This window comes from Sebastes umbrosus, chromosome 12, assembly GCF_015220745.1.
Source record: "Sebastes umbrosus isolate fSebUmb1 chromosome 12, fSebUmb1.pri, whole genome shotgun sequence".
Lineage (NCBI taxonomy): Eukaryota > Metazoa > Chordata > Actinopteri > Perciformes > Sebastidae > Sebastes > Sebastes umbrosus.
Window position 1 is genome coordinate 5,001,454 of NC_051280.1, and position 19,384 is coordinate 5,020,837.

The window sequence follows — 19,384 nt, forward strand, 5'->3', positions numbered from 1 at the left end:
TAATACTGCAAGACTGATAAATGTATTTCTAAATTGTTGAATTAGTTTCCTCTATTTTTCTATAAAAAGAGGTGGTGCCCCCTTTCTTTTTACAAGTGAAATTAATTAATTAAATATAAAGCTGTTACACGCTACACTGAAGAACTGGTACTGTATGTTGGCAGGTACGTTGATCATATTTTTGTGTCCTTTAAAGTGGAAAGTAATCAGAGTCTTTACACAGGTGAGGGATAGCTATTTAACTTCAAATTACAAGCAAACTGCAGAGATTCTGTAGATGTTAGAAGCAATGATTGGAATTGATGGTCCCTATAACAACAGAAAAAAAAAAGTCAAAATGTTCAGGTACCCTCTCGAACACCCGCTTCTTCCATCCAGTTTGTACTTTTGTACATTACCAACTGGAGCTCAGGTTAGTATAGTGAGTGAATAAAGGAGCCAAGCAGCAGTTTATGAGTTAAAAAAAAGAGAAATGTTAAACTGTAGGTATGTCAGTCTTCAGGAAAGTGTTGAATAGTTCCCTCCACTCTGTTTGCAGATACAGTGCGATCCGCTGTGCCAGTGCAGTGCCCATTTCTTCTCTGGAGCTGCAGCAGACGAGAGAAATCCAGCGAGCTCCTACACCAGAGCCTGAAAACAAAAGACCTGGCGTGAACGGAGATGCTAATCTGGCTTCAAAACCTTCCACCAAGCCACAGAAAGGCATCATGGGAAGGTTTGCAATCAAGACTGCTCCTAAGAACCAGGATAGTGGCAAGGACGTTAAGTCGGAGCAGAAGGAGGATGCACCTGTGGTAGGACTTTGTAGTCTTTTCTGTGATTAACTGTTGTTTCCAAAGAAATAAACTACAGTAGCAGAGTGGTTGATGTAGTTTTTTATGGCTGTGTTTGGTGTTTTAGGTCGATGCCCCCAAAAGCAAAGCAGCCGCAAAGGCCAATCCTATGATGAACTTCTTTGGGAGTCAAGCAGCAAGTGAGTAATGTTATCATCATCATACTCTTGTAGTCTTTCTGAACCTGAGTGGAATGTGTGGTAACCGGTAACTACTTCTACTGCAGTGTTACTCTGTCGGTGTTTCCATTTTGAAATGACATCATTTTGTAGATTCAATTCAAAATACTTTATTCGTCCCTCGAGGAGCAATTTGAGGCAAGCAAGGTTGTAAACAGAAGTGCACATAGATAATTAATTTACATACGTAAATACACAATCTAAAAATACAAATATGATGTTAGAAAGAGTTGGAATACACAAGGGTTAATGGTAGTGACCAGCAGTATCACTCCTTGTGCATGGACGGATAAATGGACTTGCACTTTTGACACTTTTTAACACAATATGTGAGTTATTGAATTATTATGTGCCTTTGTGGTTTTGGACACATGCCATGAAGACTTTGGACTTGACTGTTTTTAGTGAAATGAAGACTACCAGTAAAAGTCCTGTGATCAGGCTCGCTGCTACATCAGTTCTATGTCTATTTTTCTGTCTGATTTTTGCCGATATTTGATACATTTATTAAAGCCACATGAACAACTTGTCATTTTCGAGGCAGTGTGTTTGTTGCCATCCTCCTCCACCGCACTTATCCCAGAAAGGAACTAGCTGTCGTTTTCTGTCACTCAATGAGCCGTTTACCTTCAGTCTCTAATATGAAGCTGAGGTAAGAACCTGGTAGAAGTAACTACCTCAGCTTCAGGTAAACCCTCTTTACCTTTACATGAACCCCAAGATGTGTATTTCAGTCTGTGGGGTGGATTTGTGGAATGGGTTGGGTGATGGGTTGAAGCGGAGCACAAATATAAATCAATTTAAAAAGCTATACAAAGCGATATTTTTGGGAGGTATATAGATGAGGAAGAGTTGTTTTAAGGGTTGGTTTATATACATTTTTTTAACTCCGGATGAATCTGTGGGTTGTAAATAAACTTGGGATGCTGTTCATATATTTAATTTGGGAGGTAAATACATTTGGGATAGTTTATATAGTATATTATATTATCATTCTATGATATATGAGTTAATAGAGGAGAAGTGAGAAAGGGGTAGGGAAATCTAAGTTGTACTTCTACCTACGCTTTTTTGGACACTGTTACTCTTGTTTTGTTTGTTATTATTTTATATTTGTGTTTTTTTTATTTTTATGTTCGAAATGAAGTCATTCATTCATTGAAGATTAACCCCATACACACAGCGACTGCATGACATTTTTTGCATCCAGCCAAATGAAGGCATATACCAAAATCAAATGTTTATCTATCTTGATTGGCTGATGTTTTAAATATAGGATAGTAGAAACTAATTTTAAAAATGTGCTGACAGGTCTGTGTGTCTGTTTGACCGATGGCGGGGGTGAGACACACACACACGCAGAATACAGAGGCCACAGCGGACAGGATGAAACATGCGCTTCGGCTCCATTCCCACAAAATCCGGCAATGTGGCACCAACCGGCAGGACTGTGTGGAGCTGTGGCTGTGTTTATTTGTGCTTTAGAATGTAATCGCGGTAAAAATAACCAGAAAATATCATTTTATTTCTCTGATTAACTTTTTTGTTCTCGCTAACGCCGCTCTCTCTCTTCATTCACTCTCTAGCCTGCTTAACCACCGCTGCTCTCTCAGCAACTGACAAATCCTGCATAGTATGCCTTTAACTAAGCTTTCACCATCATGGGCCAGTGTAACTAATCCAAGCCTTGTATCAGACCAATGTTAACTCTATATGAATAATTCAGTGCTTCAATCCATACTTGAAAACATATAAGACCCAGACTTCAGTGTCGATTTGAAAAGAAGGGTAGCCTCACCATGCAGCCAATGATTATTTTTATTGATCTATACATCTTGTTTTTTCATTATTACTATTATTTATCATACAAAGCTACATTGATTACAACAAGCATATATACAGTATGATAGCTGAAATGTCTAGTTATTGTGACTTTACAGGTCACACTAAGTTGTCACTGCAGACGTCCTCAGTTCAACAGTTGTTCCCTCCTCTCCCATTTCTCTCCTCTGCCAGGCTGGATCTTCAACAGGACGACAAAGGACAGACAAACGCTGGAACACAGGAGCAAACAAAATGAGTAAGTTTACACACTACTTTAATAATTATATAGAAATCTTAACCCCCAGAGCTAAAAAGTGTATGACAGCCATCCCCCTCAGTCCACACCAAAGGATTTGGATGATGTATCATACAGTCCACCATACCCAACTACCCAGTATGACTGCATGGGCTTCAATCTCATCCAACACGGTGTAAAAGCTACACTATACTTCTTATCACACTATTTGAAAAGTGAAACTGTGGTGTTGAGTGATATTGCAGAGCACCCATTGATGGGTGGCCATAGAATATAAGATGAAATCATTAATCAGATAAAAAACATTGAGCTCTTTTTGAGGCATCCAGAGTTGCAGAAACATCTTCTATGAACTCTGACCTGTCTGATGGTTCCTGCTGTTGAACACATCTGTCCAGCTGCCCACAGTGGCACCATGAGAACAGAGGAGAGTGTCATGGTCCATCCTAGTGCGTACGCCCAGTCAGGGTAAATGTACCAGTCATTAATCCGGAGGTGTTTGTAATCAACCAGGTACAGGATAAGGGAAATCTGTGAAGGTGAGGAGACAGTTTTTGTGATACATGAGCACAATGTTATGGTGACGCATCCTGTTGGATCATTTGTGCTGGTGTTAGATGTCAATATCTGCTGATGCTATGAAAGTAAAGAGAAAATGTCAAATTGACACAAAATAATCCAGCAAATTCAGCGGTACAAAATTCATCTTTAATGGTTTGACAAATCTCACTGAAATTGAATGGCTATAGTTAATGAAAGAATGTAAAATCATTGGTAGCCACAAAGAAACGTTTCTGACTCACCAGTGACAGCAGAGGAATGAAGTATTTCCAGCATAGTTTGAAGTAAACTGACGGTCTTTGTCCTGTCATGTCCTCAATGATGTTATTAAAGCGGTCAGCACCTGATGGAAGTCCAAATTGTCCATTTAGTCAGTATTTAAATTGTAATATTGTAATATTTATATTTTAAGTAAAAACTAATCTGACTCACCAAAGATCCAGCCCACAGCCACGCATTCACAAGTAGCCATAAAGTAGTGACAGACTCTGGTACAACCATAGAAGTCGATGAGTTGGAACACGTAAATTCCTCCCTAAAGCAGGAAGAGACAAGATTTGAAAAAAGCATAATGTAGATTTCATTTTTAAAATGAAATATTTTTATAATTTTAAATGTTTTATAAAGAAAGTTTCATGAAAATATGTTTGTTCACCTCCGTAACCAAGGTAAGATGTAGGAGGAAGCTGGATACACAGATGATGAGGACACAGATCTCGTGCCTCACTGGTGCACGGAACAACGTTGGAAACAAATCTGTCACTGTGGTGATAAAACTCTCCACAATCACAAACTGGGGACAAAATAAAATTAATTTTATTCATGTCTGAAACACATTTTTTATTTGTCAATAGGTAATGTGACAAATGTTATTACATGTGTGTCAACAGTCAGCAGGATGAGCATCAGGAAGAAGCAGACACTCCAGAACTGTGGAAAAGGCATCATAGCTGTTGCCTGAGGGTAAGCAATGAAGGCCAAACCTGGACCTGTGAAGTGAACCAGGAGAGACGTGATGCTGATGACCTACAGTATATACCTATTCATGTTAGAACATTGTATTCAACTTTGGATCATTTATTAAGATCTTAATCATTGCATTTAATGAAATCTTGAATATATACTGTACCTGACTCGACCACAGTGTCGACAGTAACGCCCTGTTTCTGAGCCATGAATCCAAGTACAGAGAAGACGACAAATCCAGCAACAAAACTGGTCCCACTGTTCAGCAGACAGAGCCAGAAGCAGTCCCTAGAGGCCACAGAGAGACAATAGACCCTTGTCAAAAAGAGGACATTCCTATGAACACTTGCAAAGTAAATGTCTTGTAATATATTATTATTATTTAAATTATTCTGTAATCTGACAAAATCTTCTTCTAAAATCAACACAGTATGATATTAAAGTTCTGGTGATATCGGACATATACATACTTATAACAGTTGTTGTTGTAATGATTATGGCTGGCAATGACATTTAGAGTCCCTGAAGTCAGGCTGTAGGAGAAACATAGTTGAGATCCTGCTTCTATCCAGACCTGTAATGTAAGAAAAAGTGTATTATATACTGAAATAGGTGTTGTATTTTAACGTTTAGTGTGATTCCTAACAGTAATTCAGAGATGCTTGATGAATCGGGGCCCGACTCAGGAGGACTCAGGAGGAGGATGTTACCAAAGTGACGTCAGGGTTTCAGCTTCTGTCTCAAGCTCTTTTTTTCCTCATTCTTCCCACATATACCTCAGTCACTTTTCATGTGAACAGTGCACAGTGCAACGACATGAAACTTGCAGACAGCTTCGTCTCTTTTGTGTGTCTGTGTTGTCTCAACATAATGAATGATACAAAGACCATTAGAGACACAATCTCCTCTCTGAGGACACACTCTCTCGTGTCTGAAAGTGTGCGCCCTTATCCGTTTATATCATTCACCATGTTGACACATCACACACACACACACAGAGTTCTTGATGAGAGTCAGTGTGATGCAGCCATGATGAGGGTATAACTGCAGGCTTTTGCTTGTTGTGTGGCCATTCAGAACAGGTAGAAATACTTTGGCCTTTAGATGTGGTTGGGTGACAAACCATATGACTTAGTTCAGTTGAAGCATTATAAACCCTTCAGAAATAATGATAATTTCATGATACCTAAGTAATTCTGAAGTTGGGATCAATTAAACAGGTCACCTCAAGGTTAGCCAGGCGGTTCAGGTCTGGATACAGGTAGTAGTAGATCCCCTCCCAAGCTCCAGGGAGAGTCAAGCCTCTGATGAGCAGCACCAGGAGCATCACGTAGGGGAACGTGGCTGTGAAATACGCCACCTTAAATGAAAAGAAAATTGTTAAAGGTTACTGATGATTATATGCACCACAAATACATAGATATTTAACATGTTTTTACTTACAGTACCTTTCCAGAAGATCTGACACCTTTCCAGATACTGAAGTAGCAGAAAACCCAGCAGGTGAGAAGACACAAGGCCAGATCCCATCTCACACTGCCCAGCTCCTCAATGCCTCCAGACATGCCCAGCACCCTCCGTCTGAGGAGAGGGGACATTTAAGAGGTACATACATATGATGTGACACTAAGTGCTGAACGGAGACATGGAAGGATAGGATATGTAGATCATCACTGAGTTTACTCACTGATAATTTGACATTACATTGATCCACACTAGCTGTTGGCAAATTTTGCAAAAGTTAAGACATTTCTAACATAACCTCTTTTTTTTCAATTATTGTAGCTATTCTTTGTTTTCTTTAACAAATTAAGTCAAAGCTGTCATTGTGTTTTGCAAAGTTGCATGAGAACATTTAACACTATGATTTTTAGCCAATCAAATTGAAAGGTAGCATTAAAACATAGAATGAAAAACATGGTATTAATGCATCAAAAGTGAAATAGTGTTACAGTATTTTTCATTTAATTATGGCTCATTAGAAGATGAAGAAGTTAGACTCACTCCCAGAACTCAGCTGCAGCAGAGGTGGTGTTGGTCTGATTTGCACTCACATTAGATGAATTGACAGTCTGAAGACCAAGACAGTTGGCTGAGTTTGGGAACAAAGAAACATTTCATTGAGGTTAAGTGAACCAAAGGCTCTAAAATGTAGGGCTGATGTGAAGGTGTTTGTGTTTCTTTATACTGTATGTGTTAATCTGTCGACCTGGTGGTTTATTGTGAACAACTACAAGATTATTAACAAAAAAACACAGTTTAGCGCAATTGACCACTTAAAGCTTTAACAACTTAAAGTAAACTTAGTCTTACCTGTATTCCAGGTGTTCTCACAGGTGGCCCAGGGGAGCTGGGATCTGAATGAGAACACCAGGTAGAAGAGAGCCCAAGCTTCAATTAAAACATAGCTGAAGCCAATGAATGAAATTATGAGTTGTCCAAATCCAATTCCTACAGTAGAAATACCAACCACAGTTTTAGAAACAGCACCTGTTGAGGCATTAAACGCTGACAGAAAAAGCTTGAATTATTTGGAGAAAATTGTCATTTCTTGTCTTGGTGTAATAGCCTTATGTATAAAGTGTGATTTTGACTTTTTTTCTTCTGTTTGCTGCACATTTTACTTCAACTCAAATCAACTCACCTTGTGCCAGTGGACACAACTTCCTCCAAGACGTGATGAATCCTTCCTGGGTGAACTGACCAACTGAAGTCTCCAGTAGGAACAGAGGTATCCCACACACCACAGCTAACAGACCATATGGCACCAGAAAGGCACCTAGGTTCGTAAATAGAGATATATGCATGTATACCCATAGAAACAACAAGTTAATTCAGTGTAATCAGCTCTTTACTAAGTTTAGAATTTGTATGAGTCACCTCCACCATTCTTGTAGCAGAGGTAAGGAAATCTCCACACGTTGCCCAGGCCGACCACATTTCCTGCAACAACCAGAAAATATTCTCTTTTACTGGCCCACTGTCCTCTGTCTCCAGCTCTCTTCTGATTTTCTGTTTTTGTTCTTCGTCCGTCCATCTCAAGACCAAGAACTCCGTTGTGTGTTTCAGTTGTAATTCAGAAGTACTGCCACCTGATCTTTGCATCTTTTATTATGTTTCTGTGATGCATTTGACTACATCCTTGTCTTCCTTGTATATAGTGTATAGTTTAAACAAAGAAGTGTTTTGTTTAAACAAAGACGTTTTTTGTTTAAACAAAGATGTGTAATTGTTAAACAAAGAAGAATCAAGAATTGCCCCTTAGGGATCTCTGTACTATATATGCATAAACTCAAATAAAAGCTTGACTGGGAACAGTCAGATGGCTGAGAGATCTACTCTATATTTTTTAATGGTCTTTCATGCTTTTAGGTTGCAGAAAGTCCTTTTTACAAATAGGTGTTAGTTTGTATGAAGGGTTTGCAAACAAAGTAAAGTAAGAAGAAATCACCAGTCATTGGAATAGAGAACATATTTAAATAGGAACTTGTTCTGACTCACACAGGCTCTGCCCTCTACTGGACTCTATGGGTAATCCTCTCCTCAAACCACGCATGCACCTGAACATTTTCATAAGCTTAGCCGGCAAATCCGGACGTGCCTACCCGAATATGTGCGGACCCCACAGTATATAAGGTAGCACACACCGCTGTCTGACATCCTTTTTCTCTTCAGCGATCTCTTCTCTCATCTCCACGGATGGAGTAACCGCTTCGAGACGTCAGTGCTGATCATGTCCCAGCCTCATCACCGGGACGAATCTTCACAATTCCTGCTTCGTGTGCCTCGGCGCAGACCACGCAGAGAGCGGTGTGCAGCAGCCTGCACAGCCTGCCGAGCGATGGGATCACTTCCAACGCTTCGTTGCGATGGGAGCAAGCCGGAGCTCGAGATTGACACTGTCAAAGGTCGCCAATGCTCTGCTATTGTCCGGTCATACCAACCAACGCAACACCCTCTGCCCGCTATGGTTCTCCTTGGCACAGCAAGACGTCCACCCCTGGAAGTGGATGCATTTGCACAAGTGCCATTGCCAAGAAAGCTGCTTTACACTTTTCCGCCTGTTCCTCTCATCCCTCCCGTTAGAGAAAATGAGGAAGGAGCAGTTGTCGATCATTCTGATTGCCGCTTGGTGCCGTGGTATGCAGAAATGACTCAGATGATTGCGGCGCTGCCCTGGAACATCCCCCAGTTCTGTGGGGGGTTCTGTCTCAGGAGGTGTATGCAATAGGCGCATTGCCTCCTCTCGGCCATCCTCTCTAGACTTGGCTCCTGAGAGGGACTGGCTGAGGACGGCTGGACTGTCTATACAGGTTGTGCAGATCGTCCGGTCAGTGAGAGCGGGATCCAACATAACCTGTTACAAGGCAAAGTGGACAGGGTTCTAACGCTGGTGTGAGGAAAAGATATTAGATCTCCTGTCCTGTGGAGTTGGTTCTATTGTCTCCTTTTTGTAGTAGTTAGTGGATGGAGGGCTGTCTTATGCCACTATTAAAGTGCAGGGGGTCAGAAGACAGCACCCGATGCATGCCTCAACCAATATGTTGACTCTATATAAACAATTCAGTGAATTCAGTGCAATCCATACTTGAAAATGTAAAATAACAGACTTTAGTGCAGATTTGAACATAAAGGTAGCCCTACCATACAGGCAATGCTTAGTTTCCTTGATTTAGTCACATTTTTTATTATTGCAATTATGTATCATACATCATACTTAGCTACATTGATTACAATAAGCTTATATGCCGCATGATAGCTAAAATGTCTAGTTAATGTGACTTTGCAGGACACACTAAGTTGTCACTACAGATGTCCTCAGTTCAACAGTTGTTCCCTCCTCTCCCATTTCTCTCCTCTGCCAGGCTGGATCTTCAACAGGATGACAAAGGACAGACAAACGCTGGAACACAGGAGCAAACAAAATGAGTAAGTTTACACACTACCAGAAGCATTAGGACAAGTACAGGAGACATTTTGGGACATCTTTTACACTCTTTGGACCTGATCGACCGATACCAGAAACAACAGCTGCTCATGCAGCATATTGAGTGATACAAGTAAACTTTCATTATCTCAAAAATGAGAATAGTCTGCTACAGCTTACTGTTTAAACTGTAACAGATGAACACTGACCTGTCTGATGGTTCCTGCTGTTGAACACATCTGTCCAGCTGCCCACAGTGGCACCATGAGAACAGAGGAGAGTGTCATGATCCATCCTAGTGCGTACGCCCTGTCAGGGTAAATGTACCAGTCATTAATCCTGAGGTGTTTGTAATCAACCAGGTACAGGATAAAGGAAATCTGTGAAGGTGCGGAGACAGTTTTTGTGACATAAACAACAAACAAACATAATATTATGTTGATAAACTGACACAGTTAATGAAAGAATGTAAAATCATTTTGAATCCACTTGCGAGAGACACGCTTTTTTAGAATTGCTTACTCTTTCACCAGAGAGTAAGAGGCTTATCTCCAAATTTGTGAATTATTTCTTTAAAGATTCTGAATCTGCTAACTGTATTAAGAAGGCTTGGGAAAGGGAAATCAATGATATGTTGCCTGATAAACTATGGAAGACTGCACTCTCCCGTATTCATAGTTGTTCAATAAATAGCAGACATAGGTTAATTCAGTTCAAAGTGATTCACCATTTTCATTATTCTAAAGTCATGTTACATACATTTTACCCCTCTGTGTCTCCAATTTGTGATAAATGTAAATCAAATGATGGTACATTGCTGCATTTATTTTGGGACTGTCCATTAATTTATCCGTTTTGGTCAAGATTTTTTTTTTTTTCTGGGGTTTATCAAAGGACTTGGCTCTTTTTGGATCCTCAGAGGACTCCTCAATTCTCCCTTTACATATTCAAACAGCTCTATTGATGGGCATGGTATTGGAAAAAAAACATATTCTCAAAGACTGGAAGACACCAACTCCACCGTGCTTCAGAAAATGGTTGCGTGAATTGGTCTCAGTTATCCACGTGGAGAAATTGCGAGCTAATAATTTAAAATGTCAACATAAATGGGAAGAATTTTGGGGCCCCTTTCTGCAATATTTGGACTCAGTTTGACAGCATTTCTATTCGTATATTCATTGTTTTGTTTTTCCTTTTCTCTGTTCTGTTGTTGAATACTCCCATTACTGTATGGACGGCTGCATTTACCTATCACGTGGATGATACTGTATGTAATGATATGTATGTTTTGTCCTTGACATGCGGTTTAGATAATTTTCTCTTAGTTATTTGTATCACTCCTCCCCAGGTTGAAATGTGTGTGGGTGTGTGTATGAGTGTGCGAGTGCATGTGCAGGTGCAGGTGCAGGTGCAGGTGCAGGTGCGGGTGCAGGTGCAGGTGCGGGAATTTTCGGGTTGGGTTACGAGTTTTAATTTTTGTTTGATGTATGTGTTATCATTAGAATTTGTCAATACAAATAATATACAAAAAAAAAAAATCATTGGTAGCCACAAAGAAACATTTCCGACTCACCAGTGACAGCAGAGGAATGAAGTATTTCCAGCACAGTTTAAAGAAAACAGACGGTCTTTGTCCTGTCATGTCCTCAATGATGTTATTTAAGCGGTCAGCACCTGATGGAAGTCCAAATTGTCCATTTAGTCAATATTTAAATTGTACAATGCACTATTTCCTCCAGTTTGAGTAGCATGGGCTCAAAACTTCAGTGCCCATCTGTTTAAGGAAATGACTGAGTCTTTAATAACCAATGGGCTTGGGGCTGGAAGCCACAGACAGGGTTAGGAAGTTAGAACATACTGAGGGAAGGACTAATACCATGTTGGTATTATTTTTTGGATTGCTGACAATAGAAAAATTATAGGCTAAAGCCAGTTTTATGCTTTAAGTAATAAGTATTCTGACTCACCAAAAATCCAGCCCACAGCCACGCATTCACAAATAACCATAAAATAGTGACAGACTCTGGTAGAGCCGTAGAAGTCAATGAGTTGGAACACGTAAATTCCTCCCTAAAGCAGGAAGAGACAAGATTTGACTAAAATACATCATTTGGATCACATTTTTTAAATGAAATATGTTTACAATTTTAAATGTTTTATAAAGAAAGTTTGATGGAAATATTTTTGTTCACCTCCGTAACCAAGGTAAGATGTAGGAGGAAGTTGGATACACAGATGATGAGGACAAAGATCTCGTGCCTCACTGGTGCACGAAACAACGTTGGAAACAAATCTGTCACTGTGGTGATAAAACACTCCACATTCACAAACTGGGGACAAAATAAAATGAAGCAATCTTATTTTTGACTGAAAAACATATTTTTTAAACACTATATGTCAATAGGTAATGTGACAAATGTTATTACATGTGTGTCAACACTCAGGAGAATGAGCATCAGGAAGAAGCAGACGGTCCAGAACTGTGGCAAAAGCATCATAGCTGTTGCCTGAGGGTAAGCAATGAAGGCCAAACCTGGACCTGTGAAGTGAACCAGGAGAGACGTGATGCTATTAAGCTATTCATGTTAGAATCATGCATGTATTGTATGAATGTATTCAATTTTGGACACTTTTCTGAGATCTTAAACATTCCATATGATGGAATCTTAGGTATACTGCACCTGACTCAACCACAGTGTCGACAGTAACACCCTGTTTCTGAGCCATGAATCCAAGTACAGAGAAGACGACAAATCCAGCAACAAAACTGGTCCCACTGTTCAGCAGACAGAGCCAGAAGCAGTCCCTAGAGGCCACAGAGAGACAGACAGACTTTGCATTGGTACATTATATAACTATATTGTGAAGTGATTATTTATTGTATTTTAGTGCATTTTAAACAATATTTCTTTAATTATTTTTGTTGTTTTATTTTAATGTTTCATAGAAATAACACAACCGCATTTTAAAAGTAAAGTGCTCTAATAAAATGTATTGTGCTCTGCAGCATATACTTACTTGTAACAGTTGTTATTGTACTCATTATAGCTGCCCAAAACAATCAGAGTCCCTATAGCCACGCTGTAGGAGAAGCATATTTGAGATCCTGCCTCTATCCAAACCTATAATGACATAAAAAAAGTATATTGTGTACGAGAGTGTAGTACGAAGTATTGCTTACTGAAGTAAAAGTAGTATTTAAGATTACACAAGCATTTTTATTTTGTTCTTCACACTGTGTAGACTTTCACTTGAAGAAGTTCCTTTAACACAAACTATATTGTATCATCCCTCAGGATTATGGAAGTCTGATAGTGAGATGTTGTCAACACTTGTATTTCAACATACAGTTAATTCTCTTGTGTTTTTTTGAAGGGGGCTCCACTTGACTGCAGGCAGTGTCACCTGGACAGCAAGAATGGCCATCGTGTAGTCATTTCTTTTCGTAGCCTTGAATACTTACTGTAGGAGCTAAGTCTACTACTTTAAGCTACTGAGGTGATTAGCCCTGGACTGACACACTTTCGCTGTTGATGTTACCTTTAGCTGCGTGTTCTGCTGAACAAAACCGATCTTCAGGCCGCTCCTTGGTTTCAGAATAACAGTCCATTTATTCGTGACAGTGCAATAAAGAAGAAAGTACAGTTTCCACGACAACAAGCAAAACAACACAACACGGCAAACAATTGTCAGCGTCACTGCGGTCAAAAACCCTTTGCCCTACCGGGCTAAACCCTGACGCCAACAACACACTTCCTACCTACAGTATATACCCGTGACTGAGCCATGCAATTAACACAGCGCCACCCAGTGTTCCTAACAGTGAATTACGCCACAACCTCAGTATGTGTCAGCATCATTTTTTGGCTTCTACACTTACATTAAGTAACTGGATGAATGTTAAAGTGCATAAACTATTCAAAACAGTTGTTGCCCACCAATGGGCAGGAGCAACTTGAAAGGATTGTCAATTACTTTTCTGTTTTGGTTTTTATGCCTCCGCGTCCAGCAACAGCTGTGGCCGGACGCATTATGTCTTCTGGTTGTCCATCTGTACGTATACATACGTCCGGTCCGTTCTCATGAACGTGATATCTCAGGAACGCCTGGAAGAAATTTCTTCAAATTTGGAACAAATGTCCACTTTGACTCAAGGATGAAGTAATTAAATTTTGGTGGTCAAAGTTCAAGGTCATTGTGACCTCACAAACATGTTTTGGGCCATAACTCAAGAATTGCTAATTATGACAATTTCACACAAATGTATGGTAGTAATAATAATAATATGTTAAAATGATGCGGTCATGACATTTTGGACAGACATGGATGTAAATTGCAACTTGACTGGTTGGTGGAGGCGTACAACTGTGAGGCGGTAATTCTAGTTCTAACTTAAATGGTGCATGTGATTGATGGATTACCAACCAGTCTGGACATTCTTTCGCTAGCATAACCTAAAATGACCCATGATACACTGTACATAGTATTATAATAAAATACCTCAAAGTTAGCCAGGCCATTTAAGTTTGGATAAAGGTAGAAGTAGATCCCTTCCCAAGCTCCAGGTAGAGTCAGTCCTCTGATGAGCAGCACCAGGAGCATTATGTAGGGGAACGTGGCTGTGACGTACACTACCTTAAAACAAAATATTGACATAATCATTAATGGAGATGATTAATGTAACTATGTTGTAGAATACTTAAATAAAATGCATAATGATAGTTTATGTGTGCTGTAAGGGTAACATTTTAAATTAAATTAAGATTTTAAATATTTCCACTGACCTTTCCAGAAGATCTGACACCTTTCCAGATACTGAAGTAGCAGAACACCCAGCTGGCCAGAAGACACAAGGCCAGCTCCCATCTCACACTGCCCAGCTCCTCAATGCCTCCAGACATGCCCAGCACTCGCCGCCTGAAAAGGGAAATATAAGAGGTACATATAAAATAACGTGACACAGTTTACCCTTTGCCTGGTTGCTACCTGCTAGTGTAGTAAATGGCATGTCCAGTAGTGTAAGTTATGTAGATGTTTTATATTTTACCGTAATTATTCTTCCCACTTAGCCAGAAATCTCTGGTTCAGCTGTTATTGAGCACATTCCTGGCCAAAGAGTTCAGTGGAAGATGGGATGACATAATGAAAATAAAACACTATAAACATGTTAAAGAGATGATTGTGTGTAGAAATATAATGACAACTTTATCCCACAGTATTGCACAAATGTAATGGGGGAAAAAGGAATGTGATATTGTATATAAGAGAATATCCAATATGCCAGTCCTTTGGGATATTGGATGGCCAGTTAATGAAATTAAATCTTCAGGTCTTTACCATAGTGAACGCATTAGGCAGGAATTCATTTTCCATTGATTTACATGTATTTGTTTCAAATATTATCAGAAATGCCAATAATCAGATGCAGAATGATTTTTTTAGCTAAAACGAGTTACTATTACCAAGCAACCCGCCACTATTCATCTGCAGTTGTTCTCTACTAGTGGAAGTTGGCAACCCTAAACACACATTTAGCACATACATTTGATTGTCCAAAGCTGAGGTGTATGCTGGGATGGCTGTATTAATGTTAAAACTGCCCCAAAAAATTCCGCTTGTGCCCCTCGGCCGCTTGCATAAAGGGCTTCTTCATCACGGGGTGGATTTCAGTCCCAGTCCACCCCTGGATCATGTGGCACACCCAGTTTTTCTGATGCACACCCACAGTTGTTTTTCTGGCTACGCTAGTGCTGTCAAACCACTAGCGTAGCCAGAAAAACAACTGTGCATCAGAATAATGGAGTCTGTCACATGATCCAGGGGGCCGGGACTTTGAGAGGGAGACGCCCTTCATGCAAGTGTCCGAAGGGCAGTTTTAACACTAATACAACCACCTCAGCTGAAACCTCAGTTTTTGACAATCAAATAAAAAATTAAAATTAAAAACTTTTTCCCCTGCTAATTGTGTGTTTAGGGTTGCCAACTCCCGCTATTAGAAATATAGATCGGCTGCAGATGGATAGTGGCGAGTTGTAGCATTGAATTCTGTTTCCCAAAAAAAGGTATTACGGTATTAAAAAGTCATAACAAAAGTCTTAAATCTGTTTTCTTTCCAGCTGTAGGAAGTAATGTTACATATAAAATGTTTCTGTATCTGATTGCTTGCTGTCAGGAGAGATTATAGACCTATAAACTAAAAGTAGTGTTGTGACAGTGGATTGTGCTGCAGGAGGCTGTTCAATCCTTTTTCTGTAGAGTTTCAGTCAGCACCATCAGACCTGTAGCAAGTACTGTCACTACTGCTAGCTACGGTAGCTAGTAAACTCATTGTCTCCAGATGGGCAAGTGTTGATTTTAGCAAAAGCTTCAATGAACTTAAATGAAATAATGAATTGAGCATTTTTCATCAGTTAGATCATCAGAGCAGAAAAGCTTCAATGTGTCATTGTACAGTAGAGGACATGAACAAACAACATCATTTGTAGGATTTCATTTGTAGGATTTGTTGCACAGAAGTGTTACGAATTATACAACAGTTTTCACGGACTAAGTAGTACCCCTCATGGTAAACTGAACTTTGTGTGTAAATCAATGGCCTGACCCTTTAAATGATACTGTACTGATATCCACGTTGGTTCTAATATTTAATATTTGGGTCATTATTATGTAAATATCTTGAATGCTTAAAAAGTAATTCAAATAAAGACTCACTCCCAGAACTCAGTAGCAGCAGAGGTGGTGTTTCTCAGCATGGTCTGATTTGCTGTCACATTTGATGATGGAGAATCCAAAATCGTAAGACCCACACAGTTCGCTGGTTTAGAGAACAAACAAATGATAATGGTGAACTCTCATACAAACTAACAGAAGATGTTACTGCAGGAATCTGAAAAACAGCTAACTACAGATCATAAGATGGATGAGCTATATTTAACTGAAACTTGGCTGTACTCCATCCATCCACCCATCCATCCATCCATCCATCCATCCATCCAGTATCTTATCCTATTCAGGGTCGCGGGGGGGCTTGAGCTGATTATGTTTATGTTTCAGATATGTTTTCATGCAGGCAGTTTTGGTGAGTAGGTACACTTATTTTGAATATCTTGCACTGATACTAAAATGCACTCCTCCTGTCTTATTGATAGTTTACCGACCGCCAAAAACAACCAAACATCTATCTCTCAGCGCTCATGATCTTGGAACGGTGGTTCAGAGCATCAAATGTTCCACTTCTTCCCTTGACCCCATCCCCACCTCCTTTTTTAAAAGTGTTTTAACTGTTTATCTAAGGATATTTTAACAATTGTTAACACCTCTTTACATTCTGGCAGTTTCCTCACTCACTCAACCACTTTTAAAGAAGCCCACTCTAACCCCATCTACTATTTGAAACCACTCATGTGGTGTTGCCCAGGGGCCAATTTTAGGCCCGTTGTTGTTTAGTTTGTACTTGTGCCTCTGGGCCAGCTTATCAAGAAATACAATGTGTGTTGCAATAACTATGCTGATGACACACAACTATATATTTTTTCTGTCCCCAGATGATCTGAGCCCCGTTGACACACTATCAGAATGTATCAAAGATATTGATAACTGGATGTCTAGTATTGTTTTACAGCTTAACAGTAACAAGACCTCACTTTCCAGAGCCAAATAAACAACATTATAAAACCGTATTTTATCATTTAAGAAATATTGCGAAGGTAAGGAGCTTTTTATCCCAGGAGGACGCTGAAAAACTTATCCATGCTTTTATTTCCAGTCTGCTAGACTACTGTAACGCACTGCTCACAGGACTACCTAAAAAGCATCTCAATCGTCTGCAACTACTCCAGAAAGAAGCTGCTAGAGTTTGACCTAGAAAAAGGAAATACGACCATATAACACCTTTTATATTGATATAACAACTGAAAGTTGTTATAACTAATTGTATGTTGTAAAAGTGGGCAGTTAACTGGTAACAGCTTTTTTGAAAATTCCATTTCAGTGAGTGAAACTTTTTCTATATCTTGCTCAAATGTCTAGTGACATTTCTGCTTTTCTAAGTGACTTTCTTTGTTCTTTATTGTTATTAATCTCCAAATAATCTCTACCTATTGGACTTGCAGATAGGTAAGAAGAACAGGGCAATATGTTCTCCAAAAAATTACATTTCTCTGTTTTGTGTGATTTTGATAATATTTTATTTTTTATGTATGTTTTTCAAGCTTTAGAAAGTTTAAATAAATCTTACCTGTATTCCAGGTGTTCTCACAGGTGGCTCAGGGCAGCTGGGCTCTAAACGAGAACACCAAGTAGAAGAGAGCCCAGACTTGGGGTATAATGTAGCAGAAGTCGTAAAATCTCATGACCAAATGTCCATATCCAATTCCTAAAATACAAAACATTTGTAATCTTTTCCTAGGGTTATAATATTTTTAATTTGTGGTTCTATTTTAGATATTTATTTGAGCCACATTTTCAGAGCCAGTTGAGTTTAAACAAAGTTATTAATATTCTGCAGTTGATGTTTTAGTATCGTGTACAAAGCGTAACAGTGTTTTGTAGTTCTCTTCTGCTGACTGCATCTTTTATCTCAGCACAACTCAACTCACCTTGTGCCAGTGGACACAATTTCCTCCAAGACGTGATGAATCCTTCCTGGGTGAACTGACCAACTGAAGTCTCCAGTAGGAACAGAGGTATCCCACACACCACAGCTAACAGACCATATGGCACCAGAAAGGCACCTATGTATGTAAATAGAAATATATACATGTATACCTGTAGGAATTACAAGATAATTCAATCAGCTCTTTAGTTCAGAATTTGTATGATTCACCTCCACCATTCTTGTAGCAGAGATAAGGAAATCTCCACACGTTGCCCAGGCCGACCACATTTCCTGCAACAACCAGAATATATTCTCTTTTACTGGCCCACTGTCCTCTGTCTCCAGCTCTTCTCTGATTTTCCCTTTTCCTTCTGGCTTTGCTCATCTGAAGATCAGGGGAGATTTCCATGGCGTGTTTCTCATATGATTCCTAAATCCTTTGTTTATGATTACAAGATCTTTGCTAATTTTATATGTGTCTTTTCCTAATTTGACTATATCCTGATCTCAACCAATCAATTTTCTTTAAATACAAAACCAGCTCCGAGGGTGCTACCTGTTTATTTTGCAAGAGCAAATGTTATTCAGTCATGCCTCATCAGTCAGACATTTCCAAATTTCTGAATTTGTATAATTCACCTCCACCATTCCTGCCTCAAATGTAGGAATATCTCCAAACATTTCCCAGGCTGACTACATTTTCTCCAACAATCAGAATATAAATATATATGATATACAGTATATTAGGATTCCAGTGTGCTGTGATGCCAGAATGTTGCAGATATTGTGTTGTGATGGCTTCTGCTCTAAAGATACTTTATGTATTTTTTGCAAAGGTCAAGAGTGAAATTTAAACCTCTACTTTCCTCCAAGACGTGATGAATCCTTCCTGGGTGAACTGACCAACTGAAGTCTCCAGGAGGAACAGAGGTATCCCACACACCACAGCTAACAGACCATATGGCACCAGAAAGGCACCTATGTATGTAAATAGAGATATATGCATGTATACCTGTAGGAATTACAAGATAATTCAATCAGTTCTTTACTAAGTTCAGAATTTGTATGATTCACCTCCACCATTCTTGTAGCAGAGGTAAGGAAATCTCCACACGTTGCCCAGGCCGACCACATTTCCTGCAACAACCAGAATATATTCTCGTTTACTGGCCCACTGTCCTCTGTCTCCAGCTCTTCTCTGATTTTCTGTTTTTCTTCTTTCTCTGTTCATCTTAATACCAA

General features: G+C 39.5%; 2 protein-coding genes across 2 annotated transcripts in view; both read right to left on the bottom strand.

The window, feature by feature from the left end:
* LOC119498801 (sodium- and chloride-dependent GABA transporter 3-like) overlaps positions 1–19,384 on the bottom strand; it is a 44,362-nt gene that overhangs the window by 12,232 nt on the left and 12,746 nt on the right. Inside the window, exons 4-6 of the mRNA XM_037787870.1 lie at positions 6,624–6,711; positions 6,068–6,200; positions 5,845–5,979 (exon numbers count right to left, since the gene is read on the bottom strand). Of these exons, the coding sequence (XP_037643798.1) occupies positions 5,845–5,979; positions 6,068–6,200; positions 6,624–6,711 (356 nt within the window). The remainder of the gene's footprint in view (positions 1–5,844; positions 5,980–6,067; positions 6,201–6,623; positions 6,712–19,384) is intronic.
* LOC119498804 (sodium- and chloride-dependent GABA transporter 3-like) lies at positions 9,256–11,632 on the bottom strand. The gene is made up of 4 exons (XM_037787873.1): positions 11,514–11,632; positions 11,120–11,220; positions 9,756–9,926; positions 9,256–9,522 (listed from the first exon to the last, which is right to left on the bottom strand). Exons 1-4 carry the CDS (start codon positions 11,551–11,553, stop codon positions 9,415–9,417), a joined length of 420 nt encoding a protein of 139 aa, XP_037643801.1. The 5' UTR covers positions 11,554–11,632; the 3' UTR covers positions 9,256–9,414.